Consider the following 26625-nt stretch of genomic DNA (forward strand, 5'->3'; position numbering starts at 1 on the left):
AAACAAATCGATCGACAAAATGATCATTTTTTTTCCTCCACGTGTATTTAAAACATACTGTTAAATGTTAAAAAACAGCATAACTGTGAAATCCCCGTGTTTGATATTTTAATTATTGTTTCAGGATATTAAATAAATAAAAATTGTGCCTTTCTAATCAAATAACATTTTTTTTTACCGTTTAGTCTCGGACACGAAATAGATGCGCTGATTTACTGGCAAAAATGTTGCTTTGCGCGTCCATGTGTATTTGTGCATGTGCGTAATGTGTCACACGGGTGTGATGTTGCACGGGTCTTCTGTTTAGTTCTCAGGGGCCTAAAAAGCGGTTCGGTTCACCAGCTGAGACCGCCGAGGCCTCCAGAGTCCTTTGGGTTTTGAGTGGATCGACAACACGCTTCACCTTGATCTTGTTTAAAACCAGTCTCAGATAATACTATGCGCAATGCAGTGCTTTAGGATCTATAGCGTGGCACTACCACACACACATACACACACACACCACCCCACCCCCTCCACTCTCACAGCTTCCATTCCAGGTTTCAGCGGTTGCCCCCCCTCGCTTCCTTCCCGACTCACGTGATTTTTTTTTGGGGGGGGGGGGAAGTAAACGCCTCCTCCCTGCGTAAAGCTGGAACAAATGAGTAGCTTTAAAAAGATCTCGCCCGCCCTTTTCAGTCGATCGACGATTTTAATCGAGTGACGCACAAAAGGAACAGTAGAACGTTGGAAAGTCGCATAACCCCCCCCCCCCCCAACCCCCACCTTTGCCACTTTTATAAGTACTTTTACCTCCATGTGATACTGTTATTACGAATATCTGCGAATTTGGGTATTTGTTATATGAACTACACGTTGTACGATGTAACAAACCCTAGCTGCAGGCCTTAAAGTATTTTTCCTGGATTTAAGAAGACAAAAAGCCATGTAAACTGTCGAGCCATGTTCTCTTGAGCCGATACCGTGCGTGAAACCAACTTTATTTGGAGCCACATTGGCGCGCACCGATCCCTTCCATCATCAACCGAGCCGAAAAATCGTTAAGAACCTCGTGTTGGCGTTTAGTTTTACCCCTCATGCGTGTGTTTGTGCGTGTGCGCGGACGCAAGCGAGAGACGGGTGTATTAATGAGCATCGAAGGATCGTCCATCGCTCACGCCTGCATCGTGCGTAAACGAGAACGCACGTGGATTACGCGCACACACACACACGCACACGCGAACCTCTGTTGTCCCGGCTCTCGTTGTCCCTTTAAAAATCCGAAACCGAGGCCAATGATTTATCAAACTCCTATTATCAAGGAAATGTCAGGCGAAGGGCACCTTGTTCTGCACTGACGCAGAGCGGGTGTTTTCCCACGGAGCTATAGAAGAGCTTTGCACTTGGCGCCTTCGCACGGCTGCGAGCGGTTCCCTCCAATCGCCTCGCCTTTTCGCAACCGTTTTTCCGATTCTGCTGCCGGGACTCTGCAATAATGGTGAGTGTCTCAAAAAAAAAAAAAAAAAATTATCCACTTTCATTTTCTTACTTTTCTGTTTACCTGTAAAACTTTTTTCCTCTGTCTTCCCCCCCGTGTTATTATTCCCCCTTTTAGGAAAAAAAAAAAAAATCCACGAAGCGGGCTGGGTGACTTGCGCTGTCCGTGGTGCTGAAATGCACCAAACACAAACTTTCTTTACTTTTAACATTATGTACAGTCTCGTGCAGGGTTCAACTTCATGTAATCTGTCTTTTCCAAGTTTAAGTCCAATACTAATTATAATGTAAAACATGTAATTGTTCTTTTTTTTGCTATTTTTATGCATTTTAGTTTATTTGAAGGGAGTGATTACCAACCGATGAACCCAGCATATCCAGTTATCAGATGACATTAAATCAATCAGCTGTTATTAAACTTCAGCATTTTTACATTTTTTAGATTTGTTTTACTTTCCCAGTCTCATACACAGCCCCCCCCCCCCCCCCCCCTTTAGGCTAAATTTCAGGGTGCCATTAGTTATTCCGACGCCCCGGGTCCGCTTGCCTTAGTAACGCCGGTGATCTTGCATTTGTTGTCGGGGGGTTGAAGGGGGAGTGGAGCTGCAGAGACCCGTAGCAGCTTGTCTATTGCCCATAAAAAAAGAATCTTGGATGTGTGCAGCTGAATGACATGAGGGGGAAATGGGGCGTAAAATTAAAGAATCTTGCAGAGAGGGTTCCCTTCCCCCCCTTCCCCACTTCCCCTTCCTCCCTCCAACACCGACGCGCTCAGACAATCCAGCACAGCCGGTAGACGGTGAATGAGAACCGTAGAGTCACCGGGGTCGGAACATGCAGCGGGAAAACGTTGTAGAAAGAGAAGTCACCCGTTGTTGTTCCCTGCGTTGGGGGATGAGCCGCACTCCGTCCTCCTGATCTGACATTTTCCATCTTCCAGGATTTCTCCGACCAGCGAGACATGGCCAAACAACCGGCCGGCGCACCAGCCGCTTTTATCCCAACGCAGCCGGACGGAGCTTCGGGACTTACAGCAAACAAACCGGATAACGTGGCTGCGTTTCAGCCGTCCGCCCCTCACCATCACCCGGCGCCCCAGCCGCCCGTCCCCTGCAACGAGATGAAAAGTTTTTGCCCCGCGGAAAATAAACCGGCTGAACCCGAGGGCAACAAAGCATACGGGACGTTTAAAAGCGCCGCGCCGCCGGTTCCCGGATCCGTGGCGGCGAACTCGGCCTTCAGGAGAGATCCCAGCGGTTCAGCCCGCGGGGGGGGCGCGTCACCGGGCGACCCGCTGCGGGCCACCGCGGAGCAGAACAACACCCCGGGCACCTGGACGGCCATGAGCCAGACCACCATCATACTGGGGACAGATGGGAACACGTCTGTGCAGTCCAGCACCGCGGCGGCGGGGGTGAGTCAGACAAATGAGACGTTTCCGCCATCGGGAGTGTGTGTTTGTCGGTTGCGGGGCGGGATTTCCCCAGTGTGTTGCCGGATGAGGCGCGTTTTGTCGGGTTTTGAGCGATAAGTGCTCACCTAAAGTTTCGCACAACCTTATGGTGGGATTCTCCAAATGCTTGCCTCGGGATGTGACCCGTGACAGATTCCACGCTCGGTGGTCACCGTACCGTGACAGGAAGCGTGTGTCGCGATTTAGTAAAACACGAGTTTGGTTTTTCTTGCATGGAAAATGTTTGTTTCTGGCGCCGGTTTCGCTCCTTGTCTGCTTGTCCTGACACTTTAGGCCAAATCTGATTTTTGTATTATTTTTATCATTTGATCCTGTCATTTCGATCAAAATATGACCAATCAAAGAACGAAGGGAACAACCTCCAAACCTGACACCCCCCCCCGTCCTCGGATTTGTTTTCTTTACTTTCCTACAAAATTACCCGTAATAAACAGGGGGTCCTATTTGAGGGATGTCCCACGGACAATCCAGCACAGAAAGCCAGGTGTTCTTTTTTTTTAAAGTACCAGATTATAGATTCATTTCGATTCCCGATGAAGCCCCCCCCCCCCCCCACACACACATACACACATTCAACTGCAATGTGGCAATGACGCGTGAAAAGTAAAAAAGTATCCATAACATTCATTTATGAGTGTGTGTGTGTATGATTTAAATCAATTTCGAATTATGCAAGGCCTTTCAAGAATTGGCCACAACGATTTTAATTCACATCTATTGTAGGGCTTATCAACATTAATCCGTTACAAATAATTTTTAAATGATGTGAATACATTTATCTGGCAGTTTAATGTTTGTTTGTTGATTTCTATGGATCTTCTCCACTTATTCATGAATGTAAATATAAAATCCCTGTCGTCCCAAGGCCCCGTCTGGTGGTTTGGATCACTTTTTTATTGTTTAAGCTCAGTCTGACTGATCCGACTGAGCTTTAATTCAATGAATTCTTATGTTTTTCCTCTCAGGGTGACGATGATGATGAGGGGGGAGATGAAAATAAGGCCAGGGGAAATTGGTCCAATAAACTGGATTTTATTCTGTCCATGGTTGGCTATGCTGTTGGACTGGGGAACGTTTGGAGGTTCCCTTATCTTGCCTTCCAAAATGGTGGAGGTAAGACTTTTGTGCCCCCCCGAACATAGAAACGTTCAGGAAAAACCTGCTTAGCAAAGAAATACACAGAAAAATAAAAACACATTTTATTGTTCGTGAGTCAATCTTTTGAACTCAGCTCCTGGCTAAATTATTCTTAAAAAAAAAAAAAAAAACCTCCGCAATGGAGCATCAAAAACGTGGAAAAATGCAGGCAAGATTTCATTTTTTTCCTATGACTGACTCACATAATTGAAAATTTCGCTCATAAAAACTGGGAAAAAAAATCCAAATGAAATGAAGAAAATACCCGAAATCTATGTCTCAGATTTTGAATTCAAATTTAAATTCTATATATTTTTCTGCCGTCATCAGTGTTCTTTGATTTATTATTGTTATAATTATCATTTTTGTTGTGTGCGATATTCATGAGCTATTTAGGGTAAAACATGGGTTAAAAAAAAAAAAAAAAAAAGGCCATCATTTTTATCCTTGATAAACCACTAATGTTCAATCTAATTTCTTGGATTTCCAACACTTCAAATTGTTCCCTGTCTAAGATGAGCAGCCCCCTCTGTAGCTTCTCCATCTGCTTGCAGGAGCCTTTCTCATCCCCTACCTGACAATGTTGGGAATCGCCGGGATTCCGATCTTCCTGCTGGAGGTGTCCTTGGGCCAGTTCGCCAGCCAGGGGCCCGTATCAGTATGGAAGTGCATCCCTGCACTGCAAGGTAAACTGCCACAAGTCAACAACTTGCAAGACAAAAGCAATTTCTGTACACGACTTTCTACTTAAGAGTAATTTATATATTTCGTCTCATTTATTTATTTTAGGTTGCGGGATTGCCATGTTGATAATATCTGTCTTGATAGCCATATACTATAATATTATAATGTGCTGGACACTGTACTACCTGTTCGCTTCGTTGAAGGGCTCACTGCCATGGGCTAACTGTAGGAATGAATGGAACACGGTGGAATGTAAGGACAAAGACATGCTGCTCTTAGGTAAGACGCACACCTTTTAAGCGCACACTTACACACCAAAAGCACCCCCCCTCTACCCACCCAGTCCCCTCACCCTCTCCCACAATGCGCAATGCGTCATGCAGTTGAGGTGTCCTGCGGAATAATGAATCCTGGCCCGTGATCTCTGCGGTTCTTTTCAGTCTACAGTTTCCACGCGTGGTGATAATCACTCTTGGTGTTGTAGTTTTTGATAATCCCGAGAAGTAATTTCTCAATTGAGGCCTCCAGTAACAGACATGACAAAAATCGTTTAAAATAACTAAGAAAATGACTAGGCTATAAACTAATATGATGGTTTTTTTTTGGTTCATCTAAATGTGCAGTTCAAACTGCATCCATTGCGTTGACATTCAAACGAAATAAAGCCTAAATTGTGCGGATAAAAATAGAACGACGAAGGTGTCTGACGTCGATCTGTAACGAATAGATAATCGAAATTTGTCTAATTTTGCGAAATATTTGCCTTTAGCGATTCTGTGAATTCAGCACAAAAAACTGCTTGCTTGACAAATTTACTGTACAGTCTGACCTGCTGCAGTGCTGCAGTGAGCCCGACACTGACCCCTGCTGGATGCGACTCTAACTACAGTCATCTTTCTTTCTTTCTTTCTTTCTTTCTTTCTTTCTTTCTTTCTTTCTTTCTTTCTTTCTTTCTTTCTTTCTTTCTTTCTTTCTTTCTTTCTTTCTTTCTTTCTCAACAAATCAAATGAAAACCAGTCTAACCCAATCTAATTCTGTTTTTCACCCAATAATGAAATTGAATGTATCATTTATGCTGCCATATTAATATTAATGTTAATATTAATATTAATATTAATATTAATATATGTGATTTTAGCATGTTTTTGAGTGGAGGGAATACTTTGAAAACCACTGTATGAAGGTCACCTAAAAATGGTAAACCTGTATATTCTGCTTGTATTCATGTTGCTTTTTTCTAGTTTCTGAGGCTTCCTCCCGCGAACCAAAAAAATGCTGTAACTTAATGTGAAAACCTGCATGTCTACCAGTCCTACATGTTGATGTATGTTGATTTTTGATTGGAACAGACACCTGCATCCTGCGGGAGAGAAACATTACCTCCATTAAGAACTCCACTTTCTGTTTGTCTGCAAACATGATGGGAAATCTGACAAAACTGTTAAATATGACCATGGACAGCAACAAGACCTATGTCAGCCCCAGTGAGGAGTACTTCAAGTGAGTTGGCTAAACTTCTCTTCACATACCACACATGCAGGCTGTCTTGGACATTTTGCTTTACAGGTCTGATTTTCTTGGTTTTCTTTTGTCCAAACAAGGTGAATTTAAGGGTGTAATTTTCTCAGATACTCCTATAATAAAACTGCCAATACTGATAATCATGGGCTTAGGAGCTGATAGGTTTTATATCTGTGATGCTCCTCAAGCACTGGTGTCTTAAGTATACAGGACTGTCTCAGAAAATTAGAATATGATAAAGCTCTTTATCTTCTGTAATGCAATTAAAAAAACAAAACAATACTTTTTCATGATATTCTAATATTTTGAGATGGGATTTTTGAGTTTTCTTAAGATATTGACCATAATAAGCAATATTAAAATAATTATAGGCTTGCAATATTTCAGTTGATTTGTAATGAATCCAGAATGTATTACATTTTTGTTTTTGTAATTGCATTACAGAGGATAAAGAACTTCATCACAATACTCTTAATTTTCTGAGACAGTCCTGTATGTATAATGTAAGAATCATAATATTTTTGTACACCTAGAAGAATGTTAAAATTATGTTTTCTGTTCGCATGCACCAAAAGCAATATCAATCAAAAAAATGTTAAAACCCATTAGTGTTTTGCAAAGATGACAAACCTTCAGAAAATCACCACCCTGCCCCCCAATCATATTTCCTACCATGTATTTTTCTTCTAATGTAACTGATAGAAAGCACAAATAACAACAGTTTTATTTTGAATGTGAATAGGTTTATGCTAGAAACTATGTTGGAAAGTCTGTTTAAAGCACTTAATTTTTACTCTGATTTTTCTTCATCCACATTTTGTTCTACTCTACTAAAGCTGTTCAGATTCTGCATTACAGGCTGTAAAAACAATACAACAGTGTTTGACTCTTTCAGAGTTTATAATTGGATGATTATATTACGGCAATTGATAATTATGATCAAGACAGACGAACTCTGCTTACTTTTAATTCTACTTTTCCCAAGATATCAATATTCCTTGATATATTTTTTAAATCAGATATAATTTTTTCTTATGTATTTCATAGAGATTTGTTCCCAGGCTCAATGTAGCTGTTTGACTCCCATCTATAGGTACAATGTGTTGCACATCTCTAAAGGCATTGAATATCCTGGAGATATTCGCTGGCCTCTGGCAGGTTGTTTGTTCCTTGCTTGGCTCATTGTGTACTGCTCCTTGGCCAAGGGAATCAAGTCTTCAGGAAAGGTAAAGAAAAAAAAAATCCTCCAAGAAGTACTTTTTTGTTGCTTTTTGCTACTTTTACCAGCAACAGAACACAAGCAGTTGCAGTGCAGTGTCACCGTCTCCTTGTGATTTTATGACTAACAACAATGTTGATCTCTGTTTTTTCCACCCTAATCAAGGGAGTTATTGAAAAAAATCCACATGGTTGAATAATCCACATTTCTTTTCTTTTATCCTGGATACCTTATATCTATTTTCACTCAGTAGCCTCCCTATGTTATCAAGGAAAGGTGTCCAAACCACCATAACGACATTTAGCAGTCTTATTTTGTACATCTATGAGAGCAAAACTTCATTTGTCCCATCTCTTTTAGATTTTTAGGTTTATTCCCTTTCTCAATTCCCTTTATTATTTGTATATGTCCTGAAAATTTTATCTTTATTTTTTTTTACCCTAACGGCAGAAAACAGTTATCCAATGTCCCCACAAATTATAAGAAACACGTGAAGAAACTAAGTTGTATTATAAATATCAGCAGTTAAATTAAAAACTGCACAATTTTTATTGTAACTTTTCTGTGATTGTTTCTTGGCACTTGAAAATGTATTCAGAATATTCAGACAGACTTAGCTGTGTCCGATCATTTGGCAGATGACATATAATGGATTGTGGCCAGAAAACTTACAGGCACATTTTAGGTTGAATCCATGCAGCAATTGAAGGCTATACTGTACACATTTCAATTTAATAGCACAGCACCCTCTTCTGGACATTAGTATGACTCACACTATACTGTCATAAACTGATACTGAAACCAAGAAACTTTTGTATTAAATGTATTCAATATGTATCCAATCCCAAAACCTATACCTCAAAAGCTTTCCCAGTGTAATTTTATCCACCTGTACAATCTGAAGCACAACTGTATACTCAACTCAACTATCTAGATATTTTACATTGTGCCTTAGTGATATTATGTATTTTTTGCTGTCAGGCCCAATGAAATTGAACATAATCTAACACGTATATAATGATGCTTTTCAAAAATCACCAAAAATGTGTCCTCTTTTATCTTTTTTTATTGTAATATGCTTTTCCACATAACCCAATCACACTGTTTGTATACAGATACATTTTGTACAGATTCCTGATTAAGCACAATAATGTAAATCAAACTGTTCTACATCACCTTAACTTGTCTCACCTCTGGTCAGGTGGTTTATTTTACAGCCACGTTTCCCTATGTGGTCCTGGTGATTCTGCTGATCCGAGGGGTGACACTCCCCGGGGCATTTGATGGCATTCTGTACTTTATCACACCAAAGTGGGAGAAACTCAATGATGCAAAGGTATATACGGCTCAGCTCAGGCAACTACATTTTTCCTGGATTGTCTTGCCCAGCTCTTTACCCGGTGTTCCTTTTCAATCAGGTGTGGAAAGATGCAGCCACTCAGATCTTCTTTTCTCTGTCAGCAGCATGGGGAGGCTTAATAACTCTCTCCTCTTACAATAAGTTCCACAATAACTGCTACAGGTAAACACACAAAAGGTAAACTATGTTTCTGGCAAAAAAAATTCAAACTGTCACATTTCACTACACTTGCGCTTTTGATCAGAATGTCAAAAATAAATGCCACCTTTGCAGACAGTATTTAATTATTTCTTTCATTTTCCTTCATTTAAGGCATTTTGTTACCCCTTAAAAAATAGTGAAAATTCAGGGGTTACATGTGTTGCGATTCGCATTTTGGAAATGCATATAAAACAAAATAAAATACAATAAAACATAATAAAGCAAATGCAAGGAAGTTTAAACTAAAAAGGTTAATTTAACCTCCATGTGACACAAAGTTTGGGTTTTCTTATACACAGACTTATGTAGTTTACCTTTTTATTACCTTGAGATGTTTTAACTGCTGTCATTTTGCATGTCCCTGCACAAAAAGTAAACTACATTAGTCAGTCGATAAGAAAAGTAACCTACAGATCCATGTAATGTAAAATGAAATACATTTTGTTAACATTTTTTTTATTTATCATATTTATTTTATTTGCTGATCGTGCACATCATGCATTCTGGATTTTCCACTGCAAGGTGTATGTTTATGTTTTGCTTTTTTGTCACACAAATTGACTAATGTAAAAAGTCCTAAAATATAATGTTACAACTCCAGTGTAGCAACGCTTATAACTGTCCAATTCATTCAAGGACCCTCCACTTGTAGACAGTTTGTCTATGCCTTTAGATTTTTTAAACTCTTTCCCGAGAAAGTGTTGTCCAGATCGTTAAAGAATTTTGTTTTGAGTTTTTATATTGTTGCCCTTTGAAATGAAATGTCCCTATTCAGATCGTGTTTCTCTCTTTCCTCATTTCCCTCTGCAGGGACACTATTATAGTGACATGTACAAACAGTGCTACAAGTATATTTGCTGGATTTGTTATCTTCTCAGTCATTGGTTTTATGGCACATGAGTTGAAGGTGCCAATTGAAAAAGTGGCAGATGAAGGTAAGCTCTCCAAACAGCAGTATCATCAGCAAAAGCAGCAAACTAGTGCTGCTCCCTGAAACACACTGTAACAAATCCTTTTTGCTTTGGAAATACTTTGTTTGCTTTCTTGTGTGTATGTGTGTTTTTATGGCGCATGCATGCATCTTTACGTGTATGTGTATGTGTATGTGTATGTGTATGTGTATGTGTATGTGTATGTGTATGTGTATGTGTATGTGTATGTGTATGTGTATGTGTATGTGTATGTGTATGTGTATGTGTATGTGTATGTGTCTGTTTTTGTCTTTGTTTGTTTTAGGTCCAGGCATAGCATTCGTGGTATACCCTGAGGCCCTGACCAGACTCCCCCTGTCTCCCTTCTGGGCAATCATCTTCTTTCTCATGCTCCTGACACTCGGTCTGGATACCATGGTAACCACTCTTTCTGTGTTTATGTCTCCATTTATATGCGTGAAATAGCAAAGGGATGTTCCAGCCCAAATCCCTAAAAATAAAGTTGCCAGAAACTTGTGACCACCATCATCTCTGCAGCTTGTTAAGGCCAACAAATGTCCAATATAACCACTATCAATTGTGATAAACAAACTAATACACTGTTGTTTTCTCTTAACAATTTTCTCTAGACAATGACAAACATAATCAAGGATGTGTGAATTGGGTTGATGGACTAAAAGCAGAGTATCATTGCTCATAAGTTAGTGAACAACTACATGTTAAAAGTACAAATAGAAAAATGTTTTTTCTTGAAAACTGCTGCTTTAAACTCTATAAATACCACACTGGCTTACACAATTGTTAATTGAGATGCTATGCTTGAGTAGTTTGTAAATCGTTGTGGCACTTGATCATATTCTTCTTGTTACTTGAACTTTTCATTTGACATGACAGCACAGGGATGAACGTCTCTGCACTAAACTTAATATGAAAAAGGTCTGTCAAGTTTCCCTGGCTATACCTTCTAAGAAAATGTGACTCTTGGCAACATTACATAGTAATTACCACATTTGGCAGTAGAGGTCCCTGTCACCACTTCTCAGCAAAACTTGCATATAGGTTGCTGTCACACATTTGAAAAAGTTCTTCATGCACCCTTTTTATTAGTGAACCTAATATGGTTAAAAAAATTAACATCAGCAACAGAGGAGATTCTTATAAGCAAGTAGACAGTTATTGACAAATTACCTTGAATCATTTCATAATTCTCTGGAAAATAGGACATTCATGATACGACGAACAATAATAAATTCTACCAATGGTAAAAAACCTATATACTTTAGAGAAAATGTTCAAAAATCATGAAAAACATTAACATTTGGCAGGAAATGGCTGGAACTTGTGTTTTAAGTGTCCAGACCGAAGTCTGCCCATAAATAAGAGGTCACACTTATTAATCCACGCTACAAATAAGTCACTGTGAAGTACAGTGTGTGTTAACAAGCCACTTTGCAAATCCATAACCCCCCTCAACTCAACACACACACACACACACACACACACACACACACACACACACACACACACACACACACACACACAATAAGAGGTCACACTTATTAATTCATGCTACAAATATGTCACTGTGAAGTACAGTGTGTGATAACAAGCCACATTGCAAATCCATAACCCTCCTCACTCAACACACACACACACTCGTACGCATGCACACACACACACACAGCTATGGCTTGAGGGCACACTAAGTTGTAGTTTTTAGAAGTTCACTTGTCATTAGGCTAAATAGGCCAAGCAGTTAAAAATTCAGCAAGATGTTCTCAGCTGTTCTGCGAAAGTTAGCTTGTATATGCATTTGCTTTTACTATATCTAATTCTAATTTTTATCTATTCTTTTTAGATTATTGCTCTTTACATCAAATCCACAATATTAAGAAGCCCTTTTTGATGTACCTATATTTTTAACAATATTGATTAAATTAAAAATTGAATCCCAAATTAATTTAATTTCAAAAATGCCAAATGTAGATGATAATGGTGATGGTAAAATTTTTAGATTTACAAACATGCAATCACAAGTTCTGTCCAACAGTGAAAGAAAGCTCTATATGGGGCTTGAATTCTTAAAATAGACACATAATGAGGCTCCTTTGACCCATATATATGAACCCGAATTTATTCAGTAACATGTTACCAATAAAACTCAAACAGAATAAATGTCAGTGCATAACAGTACACAACTAATGAACAGCCTAACTTCTAAAAAGTAAGTGAAAGTCTGATGAGTTTTAGAAACAAACACAGAAGTCTCTCAAATGTGTTTTAAAGTCCAAAGTGCCTCCAGCTTCAAACCTCGGCAAACAATTCCAGATGAAACAGCAATTCCTTCAAGAGCACAGTCATGCTCCTGAGCTGAGCCAGGAACCAGAGGGCAGAGCTGTTACACTAAGACATGAGCCAACAACAGCAACGGTAAATGATGATGTTACTTTGCTCTGGCAGCTCAGAGGAGAAGCTGGTGGCTTTGTTGTAGGAAACAGCTCAGCAGTAAGAGGCTTGGGATGTTGACGGGAAATTAGTTTTGGGAGCTCAGGAGAAGAAGTGTCAGATAGCTTGGCGCCAATGGGTTTTGGCAGTGTGCGCGCATACAGACACACACACCCACACGCACACACACACACACACACACACACACACATAGACGAAACATCATCATCATCATCAATTCACCTGTTTCTTTTCATACACTCTTTACACTTTGCTGAGTCCTGAGAGCTATCTGACTACATCTGTCAGGTCCCTTGAGTGTCATTGTAACTTTTCATGTTGATTTGTTTTTAAATTTGTTCTCAATCTAGGTTACAATAATCCTGTTTATTTAAGTGTAGAAACATCAACATTTTGGTTAAAAACAAAAACAAAATGAAAGACAAAAATCGTATTTGGATGAATCCATCTTCACTCCAAGTGTGTCACCCGCTTGACGAAATGTGAAAGTTCTTCTTCGTGTCACGTTTCAACACATTAAACACCCCTTCTCCATAATTTTACCACAAATTTGGAGCATCATGTTTACATCAACACCAGTATCCATTTTTAAACCTAACCTTAATAAAAGTTGACATACAGTATATTAGCATCATTGGCTAGTTCTCAGTAATAAGACAATGATTTCCGGATATGCAGGTTTATGTGTTTCTGACTGCCTAAAAACAGCATGTCTACAATTATTTTGCCTTTGGGCAGTTTTCAACCAATCGTTTTTCTTCAACCAAAATGTCTCTGTTCCCTTTACTTTTTCTCTCTTTCTCTACAGTTCGCAACCATAGAGACCATCGTTACATCCGTCTCCGATGAATTCCCAAAATACTTGAGGAAACACAAACCGATCTTCACCTTGGTCTGCTGTATCTCCTTCTTTATCCTTGGATTTCCCATGATCACAGAGGTGTGACAAGTTCACAAACACACCACTTTTACTATACATCAGCCTGTAAACTTTAACGGCAGATGTCAGGCTTTCACAGATATATTGTCATTAGGTTACATCTCAGAAGGAAATCTAATATTACAATTATATTTAGATATTGGCATCTTTTAAATTTCTAGATGTTGACTTCCATGAAACATGGCATTGGAAAGACTTTAAAATGTATATTTTTCTGGTTCGATATCTGTCTGATGTTAGCATCACGCCACTTTCATTTTTTAACCAGAATCTTTTTGATGGAAAATCAATGTCCTTCTGATCACGGAATTCTGTGATAAGTCTGTGATCTTTGTAGATTCTGATATATTCCACAAGCTTCAGAAAAGCAGCAGCAAGGGAGCTTGTGCCTTCTGCTGCTACTGTGTTGCGTTTTCTGAGTAATCTGGCATATTTCTACATGCAGAGGGATATTCTCAGAAGACAGGCTTACTAAGTGGGACAACAGAAATCGAGTCTTTTAAAAATCCAGCCTAAGTTTGCTTTTAGATATGTCATTTCTCATGAGCCAGTCAGTGTGAATGACCATGACTCAGTCAGCTAAAGAAGAATTTTTAAGAAAAATCCTGTAATATCAGTAAAACTTCACTTTGTGTTTCCATGTTTGACAGAGTGGGATGTACATGCTACAGTTGGTGGACACATATGCTGCATCCTATTCCTTGGTGATCATTGCCATCTTTGAGCTGGTGGGAATTTCATACTTGTATGGTGAGTACTGCCACTCCTTTTTAAGAAACTCATCAAATGCAAAAAAAGGGGAAAAAAAAACAAATCTAGTGTTGAATCCTCTGATAACATTAATTGTTCAACCACCAGATACTTTCAAGGATGCTATGTTGAACATTCAATTAACTAACTTGAATACAGAAAATAAAAATTAGTTAAAGCTTAATTACTGTACTCCTGAATTGCAAATTCTTTTGATGAATATATACATTAAAAATTATGGCAATTTAGACAAACAGACCATGTCTATCAGGGGACACTTGGTTGAAATCAAACTGATACAGCAGCTTCAAATAAAGGAATTGATGAATCTGAAAATATAAAAAAAAAGCAAATTAATGTAAAAAAACACAAATGTACGGGTTTAACAAACAAACAAGATGAACTAACAATCAATAAATTCATTGGTCTTCCTTTAGTTCCCTGAAAGTGTAACCCACGAAAGGGCATTACTTCATCATAATCAAGTGACATGAATGAAATTTGGTAATTTGCTCATCAGACAGTTTAAATGAAATGTCAGCTGAAAAAACGTTTTTGTGGCACAGCAGAAAACTTGGATCTTTTAATATTTTTCAAAAGTGAAAAACATTAAAAATATAGAGGTTTCCTTTCCTCTCTTCACTTTTATGAATCTCTGCTACTTTGTGGTCTACAATAGTCACCTCTTCTGACCTTCCCTCTCTTTCATTTTCTTTTTTCATCAGCTCTTCAAAGTACTCTTTCCATCTTCCCATCACTCTTCTAGCATTTGCCAATTTCCCTCTCTGTACTTAATCGCACGGACCTGCCTTACATCCTTTCCATCTCTATCTCTATGTTTTGTCAACCCTTATTAATCATTCTCTCCCTCCTTACTGTCTAACCGAGCATACAAGTCATTGTAAGCCCTTTTTTTTGCCTTTGCCACCTCTATCTTTACCTTACGCAGTACCTCCCTGTACTGCTGACTGGGTATCCCACTTCTTTGGTAACAGGTCTCTCTGTATATACTCCTGCACACAGCATTAGCTGTGGTTGTCCAGTCAGCTCTGACCACTCAGAGAACCCCTCCCTGAAAATCATACAACACTCCTCCCTTTTTAGCTTCCACCACATTGTCCTCTGCACTGCCTTTGTCGTCTTGATCTTCCTTGTCATCAAAGTCATCCTACAAACCATCATCCTATGCTGTCTGGTTACATTCTCACATACCAGTACTTTACAGTCACTGATCTCTTTCAGATTACCTTGTTTATACAAGATGTAGTCTACCTGTGGGCTCCTACCTCTGCTCTTATAAGTTACCCCATGTTCCTGTCTTTTCTGGGAAAAAGTATTTACTACAGCCATTTCCATCCTTTTTGAAAAGTCTACCATTGCCTGTCCCTCTGTGTTCCTATTCCGGATACCCAACCTGCCCTGATCACTTCTTCATCACCTCTTTTGCCGGCACCAACAAGTCCATTGAAGTCTGCACCAGTTACCACTCTCTCATCTCTGGGTATATTCTGCATCACCTCATCTCACTCATTTCAGAACTTCTCCTTCTCCTCGAACTCACATCCCAACTCTGGGGTCTAGCTTCTAAAACCATAGACCATCACACCTTCAATTTCCAGTTTCTAGGTTTAATACCTTTCCACCTGGTCTCCTGAACACACAGTATCTCCACCTTCCTTTTCTGCATCATGCCAACCAATTGTATCTTTTCCTGTCATCGTCCCAATATTCAGAGTCCCTACTCGCAGACTCTTGCCTCTCCTCTTCTCTCTCTGCTTCCGAACACGCCATCCTCCTTTTCTTCGACCTGCAGTAGCCCAATTTCCACGGTTACCCTGTAGATTATTGGCACCAATGGCAGTTCTTGTTAACCTGGGCCTCGACTGATCCAGTATGAGATTTGCATATTTGGCTTTGGCACACATTTTACACAGGATGCCTTTCCTGACACAACCCACTGCATTTATCCGGGTTTGGGACTGTCTCAGGGATATATATATATATATATATATATATATATATATATGTACACACTGTATATATGTATATACAAATAAGCACATAACCACATAAAACAGATTCTGATCAGTCGGAAGGGTGATAACCATGTTATGGATTATTTTACAAGATATAGTTGTATGTGGTGAATTCTGTATGTGCGGAATTCTTTTCAAGAATATAATACATGATATATTTTTTCTGGTGCGTAATGAAAATTTATAACATTTACACTACTAGACATTTGCAATGTTTGGGAATAATTACATATGATATAAAGAGGAACTTTCAGGTTGTTTGGTTTACTGGAAACAGCAACAGGACAATAACCCAGTCTTCTTACCAGAGAAAAGACTGGCAATTGTGCTCTTTGCTGTATGCTTGCACAGACACTGTATCTCTTGCTAGAGGAGCTTCTCAAGGTCCCCACAGGCTTGTGCAAGGGGTCAAAAGAGTTGATAAAGATGGAAACTTTGATAAAGTTTTCCCAACATCCTCCTCTTATCTGACTCCCCCAAAGGATCAAAGGGACTTCTCATGTCCAAGCAAGACCTCTTTGCAAGCTTGTCAGATTATCCCTCTCTCCAGTAGACCAAAGTGTCAAATATTCCTGGTGTAATCACTGTATCTTTTAAGCATCTTTACACACACCAAACAACTTGATTCTCATTACATGAAGATGATATTTGCTCTTTCTTATACAAAGTGTCTGTGGTTTCACTAGAGCAATTTAGTATTCTTCTCCCTGTGTCAGTGTGGGTTTCCTCCAACAGTTCCAAAACAAAGAGCTGGATAATTTGATACTCTAAATTGCCCAGATGTGTGGATGACTGAGTGATTGCTGTACATCTCTATATGTGGTCCTGTAATGCACTGGTGTCCATACCAGGGAGCACCCAGCCTCTCCCTGAAAGAAAGCCGGGATAGGCTATCCTTAAACCAGACATCTAACTTAATGTCATACGTAGTAAACTCATAACTGTCTCTCTTTGTTTTTTTTTTCCAATTGTCACCTCAGTAGAACTACGATAAATGTTTAACCCTCTCGAGCCCATCATTTCTCCTGCGTATAATACTGTACTTTTACTGTAGATATTGTGACCACTAGATGTCCCTGCAGTCACACAGGAAATCAGCCAGATGTCTCGTGGCCAGATTTCTTAAAGCATGAAGCGATCAGCTCTGCTACAGATTGTCAGAGAATCAGTGCAGGTGACAGACTGAAATGACAGTGCGACTCTGTCTCATCGTGTCACTCACTGTTATTTGTCAATAAGGGCAGATGAATGAAACCATCTGCTCTGCAATGTTTCCCCAGGGACGAAGGACTTATGTTCTGCCTGTGTCTCTCCTAGACACACACATTGATGAGTATGGTTTGAATTTTGCCAGGTTTGTTTTGAAGAGACCTTTTAAACCCTTTGTGTTCCTCTCGATTGTCTCGAATTCCTCTGTTTTTTATTTTATGAGGCATTTTTTGCATTCATTTATTTATTCTCCACAGGTCTACAGAGGTTTTGCGAGGACATTGAAATGATGATTGGCTTTCAGCCCAACAACTTCTGGAGAGTCTGCTGGGCCTTTGTGACTCCAACCATTCTAACGGTACACACACGAATGTAGAAAATAATTTGATTTTCACTGCCACCTTCCAAGTACATTGATTTGTCATTGGAAAAGACCTAGAAAGATGCTGCTTCCAGTCCACTGGAATATGAGATACCTTTTTCTTTCCTTTTCAATTCCTGCAATGCCACAAAGCGTCATGGTGTTTCCTTTTTTCAAAATGGTGTCATGGTTTTCAAAATGGCAATTACCATGAGGTCAGTGTTAAGTTAAGCCGTTGTAGATAGCACAGTTTGGGTGACTCTGCTAAATTTTCTGAGTAATTCCATTTCATCAGCATTTCAGTGTTGAAACCTGGTCAACATTAACGTCAGTAATTGCAATGAAGGCAACTGTAGCAACAGATGAAGCAACAGTCAACTGACTGGTAATTCTGTTACTTTTAAACAAAGATGAAGATTCCGATCGGAGTGGATTGATTTGCAACCCCTGGCTGATTTAATCCTTTTTTTAATGTTTTTTTAATCGATTTTTCTTCATGTTCGTATTCTCTGTTTCTTTATTTAGTCCTAATTCGTCTCAGACTCATCTGCTGTCCATATTGGCTTCCTATTTTTATAACTGAATTTACAAGAAACCTCTGCTTCATATAGGGCAGTATACACAGCTACAGCTTTTAGTTGATATATTTATTAATTTGAGGAATCATATCCTCATGGCTCATGCTTCCATCTCGCAGCATGAGGAATTCTGGTTCGATTTCCGCAGGGGGCCTCTGTTTGTGGAGTTAAGACAAGATAATTTATTAAAACCATATCTCAATTTGTAGTATTTATTATTTGAGCTATTTGACAAACATTTATATGAGCTATTTGTCCTACCAGTTATATTCCAATAAAATCCCACTTCCCACAACCATTGTTAATGACAGAAAGAGTATGATCCCTGCAAGATGGATTTGTTTCTTTTTGTGGGTCAGCTGATCTGAACAGGAGCTGGCTTGCATATAAATATATTGAAATAGACAGTAGGTTTTTCATTATCCCAGTTTCTGCTACTCACAGTAGGTCTGTTCATACTGTATGCCCGGTGTAGCTACATGGTGTTCCATAAAGCTCAACAGAAACAGAAAGGTAAATTAAGATGTGTCTAGCCTCCATATCCTGATATAGTTCTGTGTGTAAAACAATATGCTCGAGGTTGTACCATTTACGTCATTGTGAATCCATTCAGGTCTTGAACCACACTTAACCACACACTTAGCAAAAACCATGGCGTTCAGCTACAGTTAGTCTCTCTCTCTTGTACAAAGAAGTTTATCAAGTTAACCGTAACAGTAAATGTAATATCATTTATCATTGAGTGTGAGTCGAGCAGTGCACTGAAGCTATGGGTAACAATGCAGAAAGTTCTAGGTAGGAATTTTGGCCAATCAATCAATCATTTAATCAGTCAATCTGTCAGTCAGTCAATCAGTCAACAAATTAACAGATAAATATTCATGTATATTGCTCGATGATGTGGCTGTTATACAGTCATTGATTATTCAAATGACACTAGCATTTATTAATACATTGCCACAACCCAGTTCTGAAAAACAACATTTTGGGGTCTTTAGCTTTTGTTTGTGAAGTCTCTACAAATCTTGTAAATCACAAATAACAAAATATATCTGTCAAAGATCCTGGATATGAAGGGTTTATTTTTTGCTAGTAAGGCTTGTAAAATTCCTCAGACATTGAAAGAAAAAAAAAACAGCAAAACAACAGACAAATCTTAAAAGACAATGTTTGAGGACCAAGTTACAATTCTATGAAGTTTACTACTACTAGCTTTGATGGGTTTGACTCAAGTTGCTGTAGCATTTAAATCTAAAAGCTCAAGTATTAAATATAACAACCATCCTCCCTTCTCTGCAGGGCATCTTGGGGCTGAGCCTGTACCAGTGGAATGTGATGACCTATGAGGACTACACTTACCCTACATGGTCCATGGTCATGGGTTGGCTCATGGTAATCTGCTCTGTCATCTGGATCCCAATTATGTTTTTCATTAAGATGCACCTTGCACCTGGCACCATAATTGAGGTAATAATTCATTTTAGTCACAATGTTTTGTCTGCTTTCCATGCGACACACACACACACACACACACACACACACACACACACACACATACAAACACACCTACACACATGGTGTTAGGGAAATCAACAGTCTCATCCTACACTCATTAGCAGCCACAGACTTGACGCTGAGTGGGTTTTAATTTGAATGTTATTTTTTTCAGGGAGGCCAGCAAGTCCCTTTTAAATACTTTTGTCAACGGGAGGTGACAATCATGACTGTCCTGTCAAAATGTCTCTGCTTACAGTTGCACAGCCCCAATTTCAGTTTTTTTCTCTGACTTGACATTTGAAATTTTTTTCTTTGCACAACTAAAAAAAATATCAAAACTGCATTCATTCCTTTTAAGACATATGAACTGTAATTTCTCAGGTAATTAAAAGCAGTTGTGCAGAGTCTGTGGTTGTACTTTTTACACCTATATAAAGAGGCAGTCTTTGGTGGCCACACATATTCTGCATGCATATGTCAGTCTCCTCCAATAAAGGAATTGGGAAACAGAGAGAAAGAAAGGTTTGACAACCAAAATATCTTGCTTTTGTTCACATCTTTTTATTTGACCCATTCACTAACCCAGTTTACCCCCAGCTATGAGGTTTCACCCTTAAAAAACAATAATATCTTCTTGAAACTTTCTCCTAAATCACAGTTACTACAGTTGTGTACGTATTACTCTCTCCTGCTGCAGCGTCTGAGGCTGGTCTGTGCCCCTCAGCCTGACTGGGGTCCCTTTCTGATGAAGCACCGTGGAGAACGTTACAAGAACATGATTGACCCCTTGGGGACCAACTCCCTGGGACTTAAACTACCTGCTAAGGATTTCCAACTGGGTTCCTATCAGTAGCAACCATGGCCGTTCCACACCCACCACATACAACCTGTATGGGAGGGGCACTGGCAGGAGGGCACACTTCCAGACTTTCTCCTCCTCCATCTCTTTTTCTCCACGACCTTCCATTCTTCACCACTTTGTGCTTCACCACTTATGCTTCCTGTCTTCCTAATGGATGTAGGAACAGGCTGTCTTTATTCCTCCTACTCTTCTTCTTCTCCACTTCCTTTCTTCTCTCAGGGAGGAGGGGCTAGCCAGGTGGAGCTGCTGCTTTGTACTCAGTAAGCGGTCTATCATTGGCTCCCAAACATGACCATAGATTATACCATAGCCCGTCCAGGGATCTTTATTCCAAGAAAAAAAAAAGTGTGACGTAAATTGACTCAGCTCAGACTGCACTCTACAATAGCCGCTCCTTATGGGGTCATATGTGGATGTCTGTTTTAGTGTGTGTGTGCCATCATATTTGTGTGTAGAGATGATAAATCATCTTGGTGCAAGCAGAGACAGGAAAACATAAACTGGGGGACAGAGAAACAATGGCTGAGCGAGCACAGCGGGAACCAGTGTTTTTGTTCCGTCTGTATACAAAAATCCAATTGGCAATACAAATAATATCTACTGGCTCCTCAGAAAAAAATACACTTGTTCTATTTTCACATTGTGCTCTACCCAGCACTGGGTGTGTATATTCAGAGTTGCACACACATATTACCAGATCTGGAATCTGTGCCTCCTACACCCTTGTAGAATAGCAGATACATCCTTATTACCACTTCAGTAGATACACTTTAGCCTTGGATCTCGGTGCAGTCTTAGAGAAACTTGGGTCTATTTTTCTCGCCGAACCCAAGGGACCATTTGTGATACCCTCTTTCTCTGTATTAAATCACATGTATTATCCTAGAATTTTAAGTAAGACGTTCCTATTGTAGGAAAGCACTAAGTAGTATCTTCTTCCTTTAGCTGATGATAAATTGACCATTTGACCTTATTAAGGCTCAAAAACTAAATCTGATAGTCACTTTGTGCATATACAGTAATTTAGATGGCGTAGTTATTGCTGTATGTGTTGTTAGCCAATGTGAAAACCATCTTTACAATGTATGTCGCATCAGATGATATTATTAAAACATCTAAAAAAAAATAAAAATAAATATATATACATATATATATGTATGTATGTGTATATATATATATATATATATATATATATGTATTTATTCATATGTGGTAACATAAATATATAATATAGCTTCCAGCAGAGGAGAGAGTTAGAATGGCAGCGGATGAGTGTGTGTTCATGTATCTCTGGACCTCATGTTTAGCCTTGTATATGTAAAACGTGCACACTTGAAAAAATGTCCCGTATTTAGTGAGTGTATGTGTTTCATGTTCTTACAGTGTTAACAGGAGTTGCTACATGCGAACAGATGAATATTAGACTCAACAATGGCCTCTTTTGTTCCTGGACCTGTACCTTGTCTTTTAACTGTTTGTGAGCTCCAGAGACCTCTTTGCCCTTTCAAACTTATGCCTCTTGCTACTCTGCGTGTTTGTCATAAAATCAGGGTCTCAGGTATACTTGATTCTGTTGGACTACTCTAGTAGTTCCAGGAATAATAGCATTCATTGCATAGGAAACAGAGAGGAAAGCCATGATAATGCTGTGTGGAAGTGTGCTGTAAATGGTCATAATCAAAACTTTCTCAAATCTCAATGCAACATCACTTCCTCTCATGGGAATGCTTAAACAAGCCTTATGGAGATTATACAACGTGCAAGTGCAACTGACTTAATTTGTTTTAAACTATGTGCAAAGCCACTGCAAGTTTTTTGCTATTCACGATTTTTTTTACAACAATTCTATTTAAAACAAATCTGATCAAAGAATCATTTAAAAAAGAAATGTAATATTGAGTGCGAGTAACTCAAATGGAACTTAAGATGTCTACCGAGCCAGGTTTTGAGACATTAATCAGATTGTTTTGCATTTGAAAAAAAAGGCTCTCAGCAACATTCTGGTTATTCATACTGTGGTCCATCAGGATCTGTCAAATTATTGCAAATCAGCATGTTTCCCTTTAAGCTGTGCTGTATCACCAGCACAAATGAACTGCGGGATTTGCCATATTTGGGTGGCATACACGTGTCTCCAGCAGTGAAATTCTGCCTTGCAGGCAGAATGGTATGGCAGCCTCTTAAAATGTGAAGTTGTCACCCTTTCTTTGTGGCCTAGCAACTAATTATGTTCATAGTTGCGCTGTCTATCCCACAACCAATTTGGTGTTTCTCCAACCTGGCAAGTGGGCTAGGCAGTTTGATGTTGCTGTGTGAAAAAATGACTGTATTGTGCTTTTAACAGTGGTGTAGCCACAGAGAAATAAGTTTCGTATAGGCTGTAATCATAGGTGCAATAACAGTTGCTTATAGATTGAAAGATTACCCAAAAACTATTGGAGAATTTCTGAAATTATAAGAGGTTCTCTAGTTTGAAAACAAAGCAAAATCAGTTAATGAGCACACAAGTTGTGAAATAGCTTGCTTGTTGTAGTGTGTTGCTTTATTTAAGAATTTATGTAATTGGCACATTTGTTCAAATGTGATAAAAATGTATGTCTGTGGTTGTCTGTGTGTGTTTGCTTCTGTATTAGTTTACTAAACTCACATAACTGTCAGTAAGATATTTGCATGGACAGTCTCTGAGGTGGTTGACAAAAGAAACAAAGATTCACAGATCCCCCCCCCCCAGGATTATTCAGCCCAAATATTGGCATCTCTCTCGCTCAAACTCTTTTTTATGTATTTGAAAATTTCAAAGTGTTGCTTAAAAATTTGAGGTACTTTACATTTTTTTAAGGTTTGTCTTTTTAGAATAGAGATTAGAATTGGCTCCAGGATGTTTTATCTGCACACAGTAGTGAGCATGGGTGGCAGAAGTAGCAGGATTGTATTCTCAATCATGTGTTGGATGGAGGTAACAGTACACTCTCTCTAGACATAAGGAAGTCTATTTTGTGGCCTCAGGCAGAGTGATTTCCATCGTGGCCAACAATATGTAGCTATCATTTTTGTGTGTGGCGTTCTCGTGTTTCCATTGGGCTTTTCTCTATTTGCTTCGAGAAAAAGGGAGTTTGCCTTCAGTTAAATACACACTGCTCCATGAAATGTAAGTGCTTGCATGTGCAGTTTGATTTGCTCTTTACATGTATGTGTAGTTATTGTTGTTCCCTCTCACTCAATAGTATATGTCTGTGCATGTTTAATTTAGGGAGCTTTTTGTTCTACATAATTCTAAACAGAAGGTTGCTGTCACCCTTCTTTTAGAGGAAAAAAAAAGAAAAGAACAAAAACACGATCAAATAAAGTAACTGTTGATTCACTTTGCCTGCAAGTTAACTTTGAGCAGTATAGGTAACCAAAGAAAGAGAACTTTAACAAGGGTTGTATAAAGAAAATAAATGTAAGGAGAATAAAGGAACGTGTTATCTGTTTATAGGAGGTTGAGATACTGCCATTCATATCCCATGTAGTGTTCCTTGATGTTTGCCAATACGTTACGAAACATCTTCAGGTAACCATTGGCCTTATAGATGTCTTCTAATGATAGAATATTGTATGTATTAAAAAAACCCAACACAGAATAGCTTAGCATCTGTCTCACATGGTAACAGTATTCCTATTGTTCTGTCTGTCGTGTCCTTTTGGCACTTTATTGTGTGACCTATGAATGCATAGGTTAAATTTCTAATTACTTGAGTAATGTCATACATTTCTGTGTGTTCTATGTGAGGTACTGCTGCCTATGGATATAGATATGTGCCTCCAACATGACATCCTTTGGTTTTAGAATAGAGTAGACATATAACAAATATGTTTCAAAAATAGCTGTGATATATATATATATAAAAATATATATGAAAAAAATGTGTATATCATATAGGTGAAATGCATTTATTTATTTTCACTGTCATCAGTCTTTGAGGCCCTACCTCAGATTTTGTATTTATGTATAGAAATGCAATTGGATAATATTACTTTACCAATAATAATATATCGCTATTATACCATGAAATGTATATCCTATGAATCAATAAATAAATGTTATGTTTTCTTTGTTGTCTTGTACTCTGTTAGACTTTTTTCATACAGTGCCCATCAAGAATGTAGGACAAAATGTAATCTTATAGATAATGGAAATAAGGTTAACTAATTCATTTTGAGAGGCCTGACAGTAAGTATTGATATTCCTCTGAATTCAGAGCACCTGATACCAACACCTAAAACCATAACATACTTAAATGTCATAGATGTCAAAATCTTGTATACATTCTCTGTGCGTGTGTGTGCGTGCGGGTAAACTGTAATACATGTTAGTGATCCTTTCTAGTGGTCCCTATCAATCAAATCCAATCAATTTTTTATTAGCCAAAGGAATTTCCATACTGATTAGATTGATTATGCACCCGAAATTGGTGCCAGCTCCCTCTACTTAAGCTGCAATCAGTCTCCTGAATGATTTTGAATAATATGGGAATCAAAATTTAGAAATTAGTCTGTTTGCCCTCACATACCGAATCAGTTTGCGGCAAATACAGATATCAGTTGCTTGATTGCAATGAAACCATCATCCTCTTAGTGGACAGTCATCATTGATTTGAGAAGTGCAAATATATTAAACTGCCAGCTGAAATGTTCTATGGCTTTGTTTTAACTATTGTATTATTTCTTTGGAAAAAAAGAATGGCAAATGCACAGTTTGTTCTGTCAATGTCATCTGAAGCTCCTTATAGATGATTGGGGGTTGTTGGAGGAGGGACTATACCTGTAGATGTGTTTAAGAACTCTTTAACTGTTTCTTGCTGTTGATGACTTTCAATCATTTATCACTCTGTCTGCAGAAACCTGAAAGCCCATTTGTTTACTTCACCATCAGTTTAAAGTTTCTTTGTTTGGTGGCTTTAAGGCACTCTACCAAGCTGAGATCTGCCTGCAGGTTTGCAGCTGACAAGAAAATACTTTGTGATTTATCTTGTCATCTCATGAAAGCTGATGAGATTTTATAAAAAGAAGTAGGCTCACAAATCAATCTGTGAAGTAATTATACAGTTACCCGTAAATTTACTGATGAAAATGTCATTTAGGTACAAAGAACCTCCCCTACCTGTCAATTAAGCTTAAATGTATTTGGTTCTTCTGAAATACTAAGGACAAAGTAATTCCCCCTTTCTGTCATACTACAATTTTTTATTTCAGTCGTTAAATAGAGCTAGGGAAAGCAACAGGAGTCTTCCTTTCTGAATAAGTTAAACCTTTAGATGTGTTAATTTTTTTCTCTAACTGAGGGCATCATTCATGAAAGACAATTTTGGACATTCTGCTTTAACCACGAGAGCAATCATTTTTGCAAAAATCATATATATATACACAGAAACTCCTCCTTGTGCAAGGGCTCATATTTTGCACATTTGCTGACACAGACATCTGAAGTAGCAGGTTGCTTCAAAGTCAGAGACTATCATTTCTGAAGTCAGTCTTTGAGCTACATTGGAGAGAAATGATTCCTTGACATATGTGAACCTTTTTTGGTAATAGGTTTAGTTGTATGCTAAATAATGCTCTTGTAGTGTTTATTTGTGCTGGCAGTGAATTGAGATTTATCAAGTTATCACTATCAATTGCAAAATCAAAGATTCAAAACACCAAATAACATAAAAATGCAGATGAGTCCATCAGTCATTTTTAGATTTTCATGTGATGTTTTTCTGTGTTTGCTTTTATTGTGTATAAAAGAAATTTTTTATTGTGATAATTTGTATTTTATTAACACTATTGTGGTATCCGGCAAACAGCAACCTGGAAATTGGCTGCATCACACACTCCTCTTCCTTTCAACTGATGCAGCTTCATCTCTCAGACAGAGTGGACTGAATTGTGGTGGGA

General features: G+C 38.7%; 1 protein-coding gene across 1 annotated transcript; it reads left to right on the forward strand.

Annotated features, from left to right (window-relative positions):
- Positions 1-2160: 2160 nt before the first annotated feature.
- On the forward strand, positions 2161-21789 carry slc6a5 (solute carrier family 6 member 5). Its single transcript, XM_086140381.1, has 16 exons — positions 2161-2275; positions 2376-2890; positions 3916-4063; positions 4642-4773; positions 4877-5050; positions 6121-6271; positions 7386-7518; positions 8713-8847; positions 8930-9033; positions 9883-10007; positions 10309-10421; positions 13279-13410; positions 14061-14160; positions 17663-17763; positions 19644-19811; positions 20539-21789. The coding sequence occupies exons 1-16, from the start codon at positions 2161-2163 to the stop codon at positions 20692-20694; spliced, it is 2502 nt and encodes an 833-aa protein (XP_085996507.1). The 3' UTR covers positions 20695-21789.
- Positions 21790-26625: the final 4836 nt, after the last annotated feature.

The sequence above is a fragment of the Fistularia commersonii genome, chromosome 3 (genome assembly GCF_037954325.1).
Source record: "Fistularia commersonii isolate RoL2024-O1a breed Wild chromosome 3, RoL_Fcom_v1.0, whole genome shotgun sequence".
In the NCBI taxonomy this organism is placed as follows: Eukaryota; Metazoa; Chordata; class Actinopteri; order Syngnathiformes; family Fistulariidae; genus Fistularia; species Fistularia commersonii.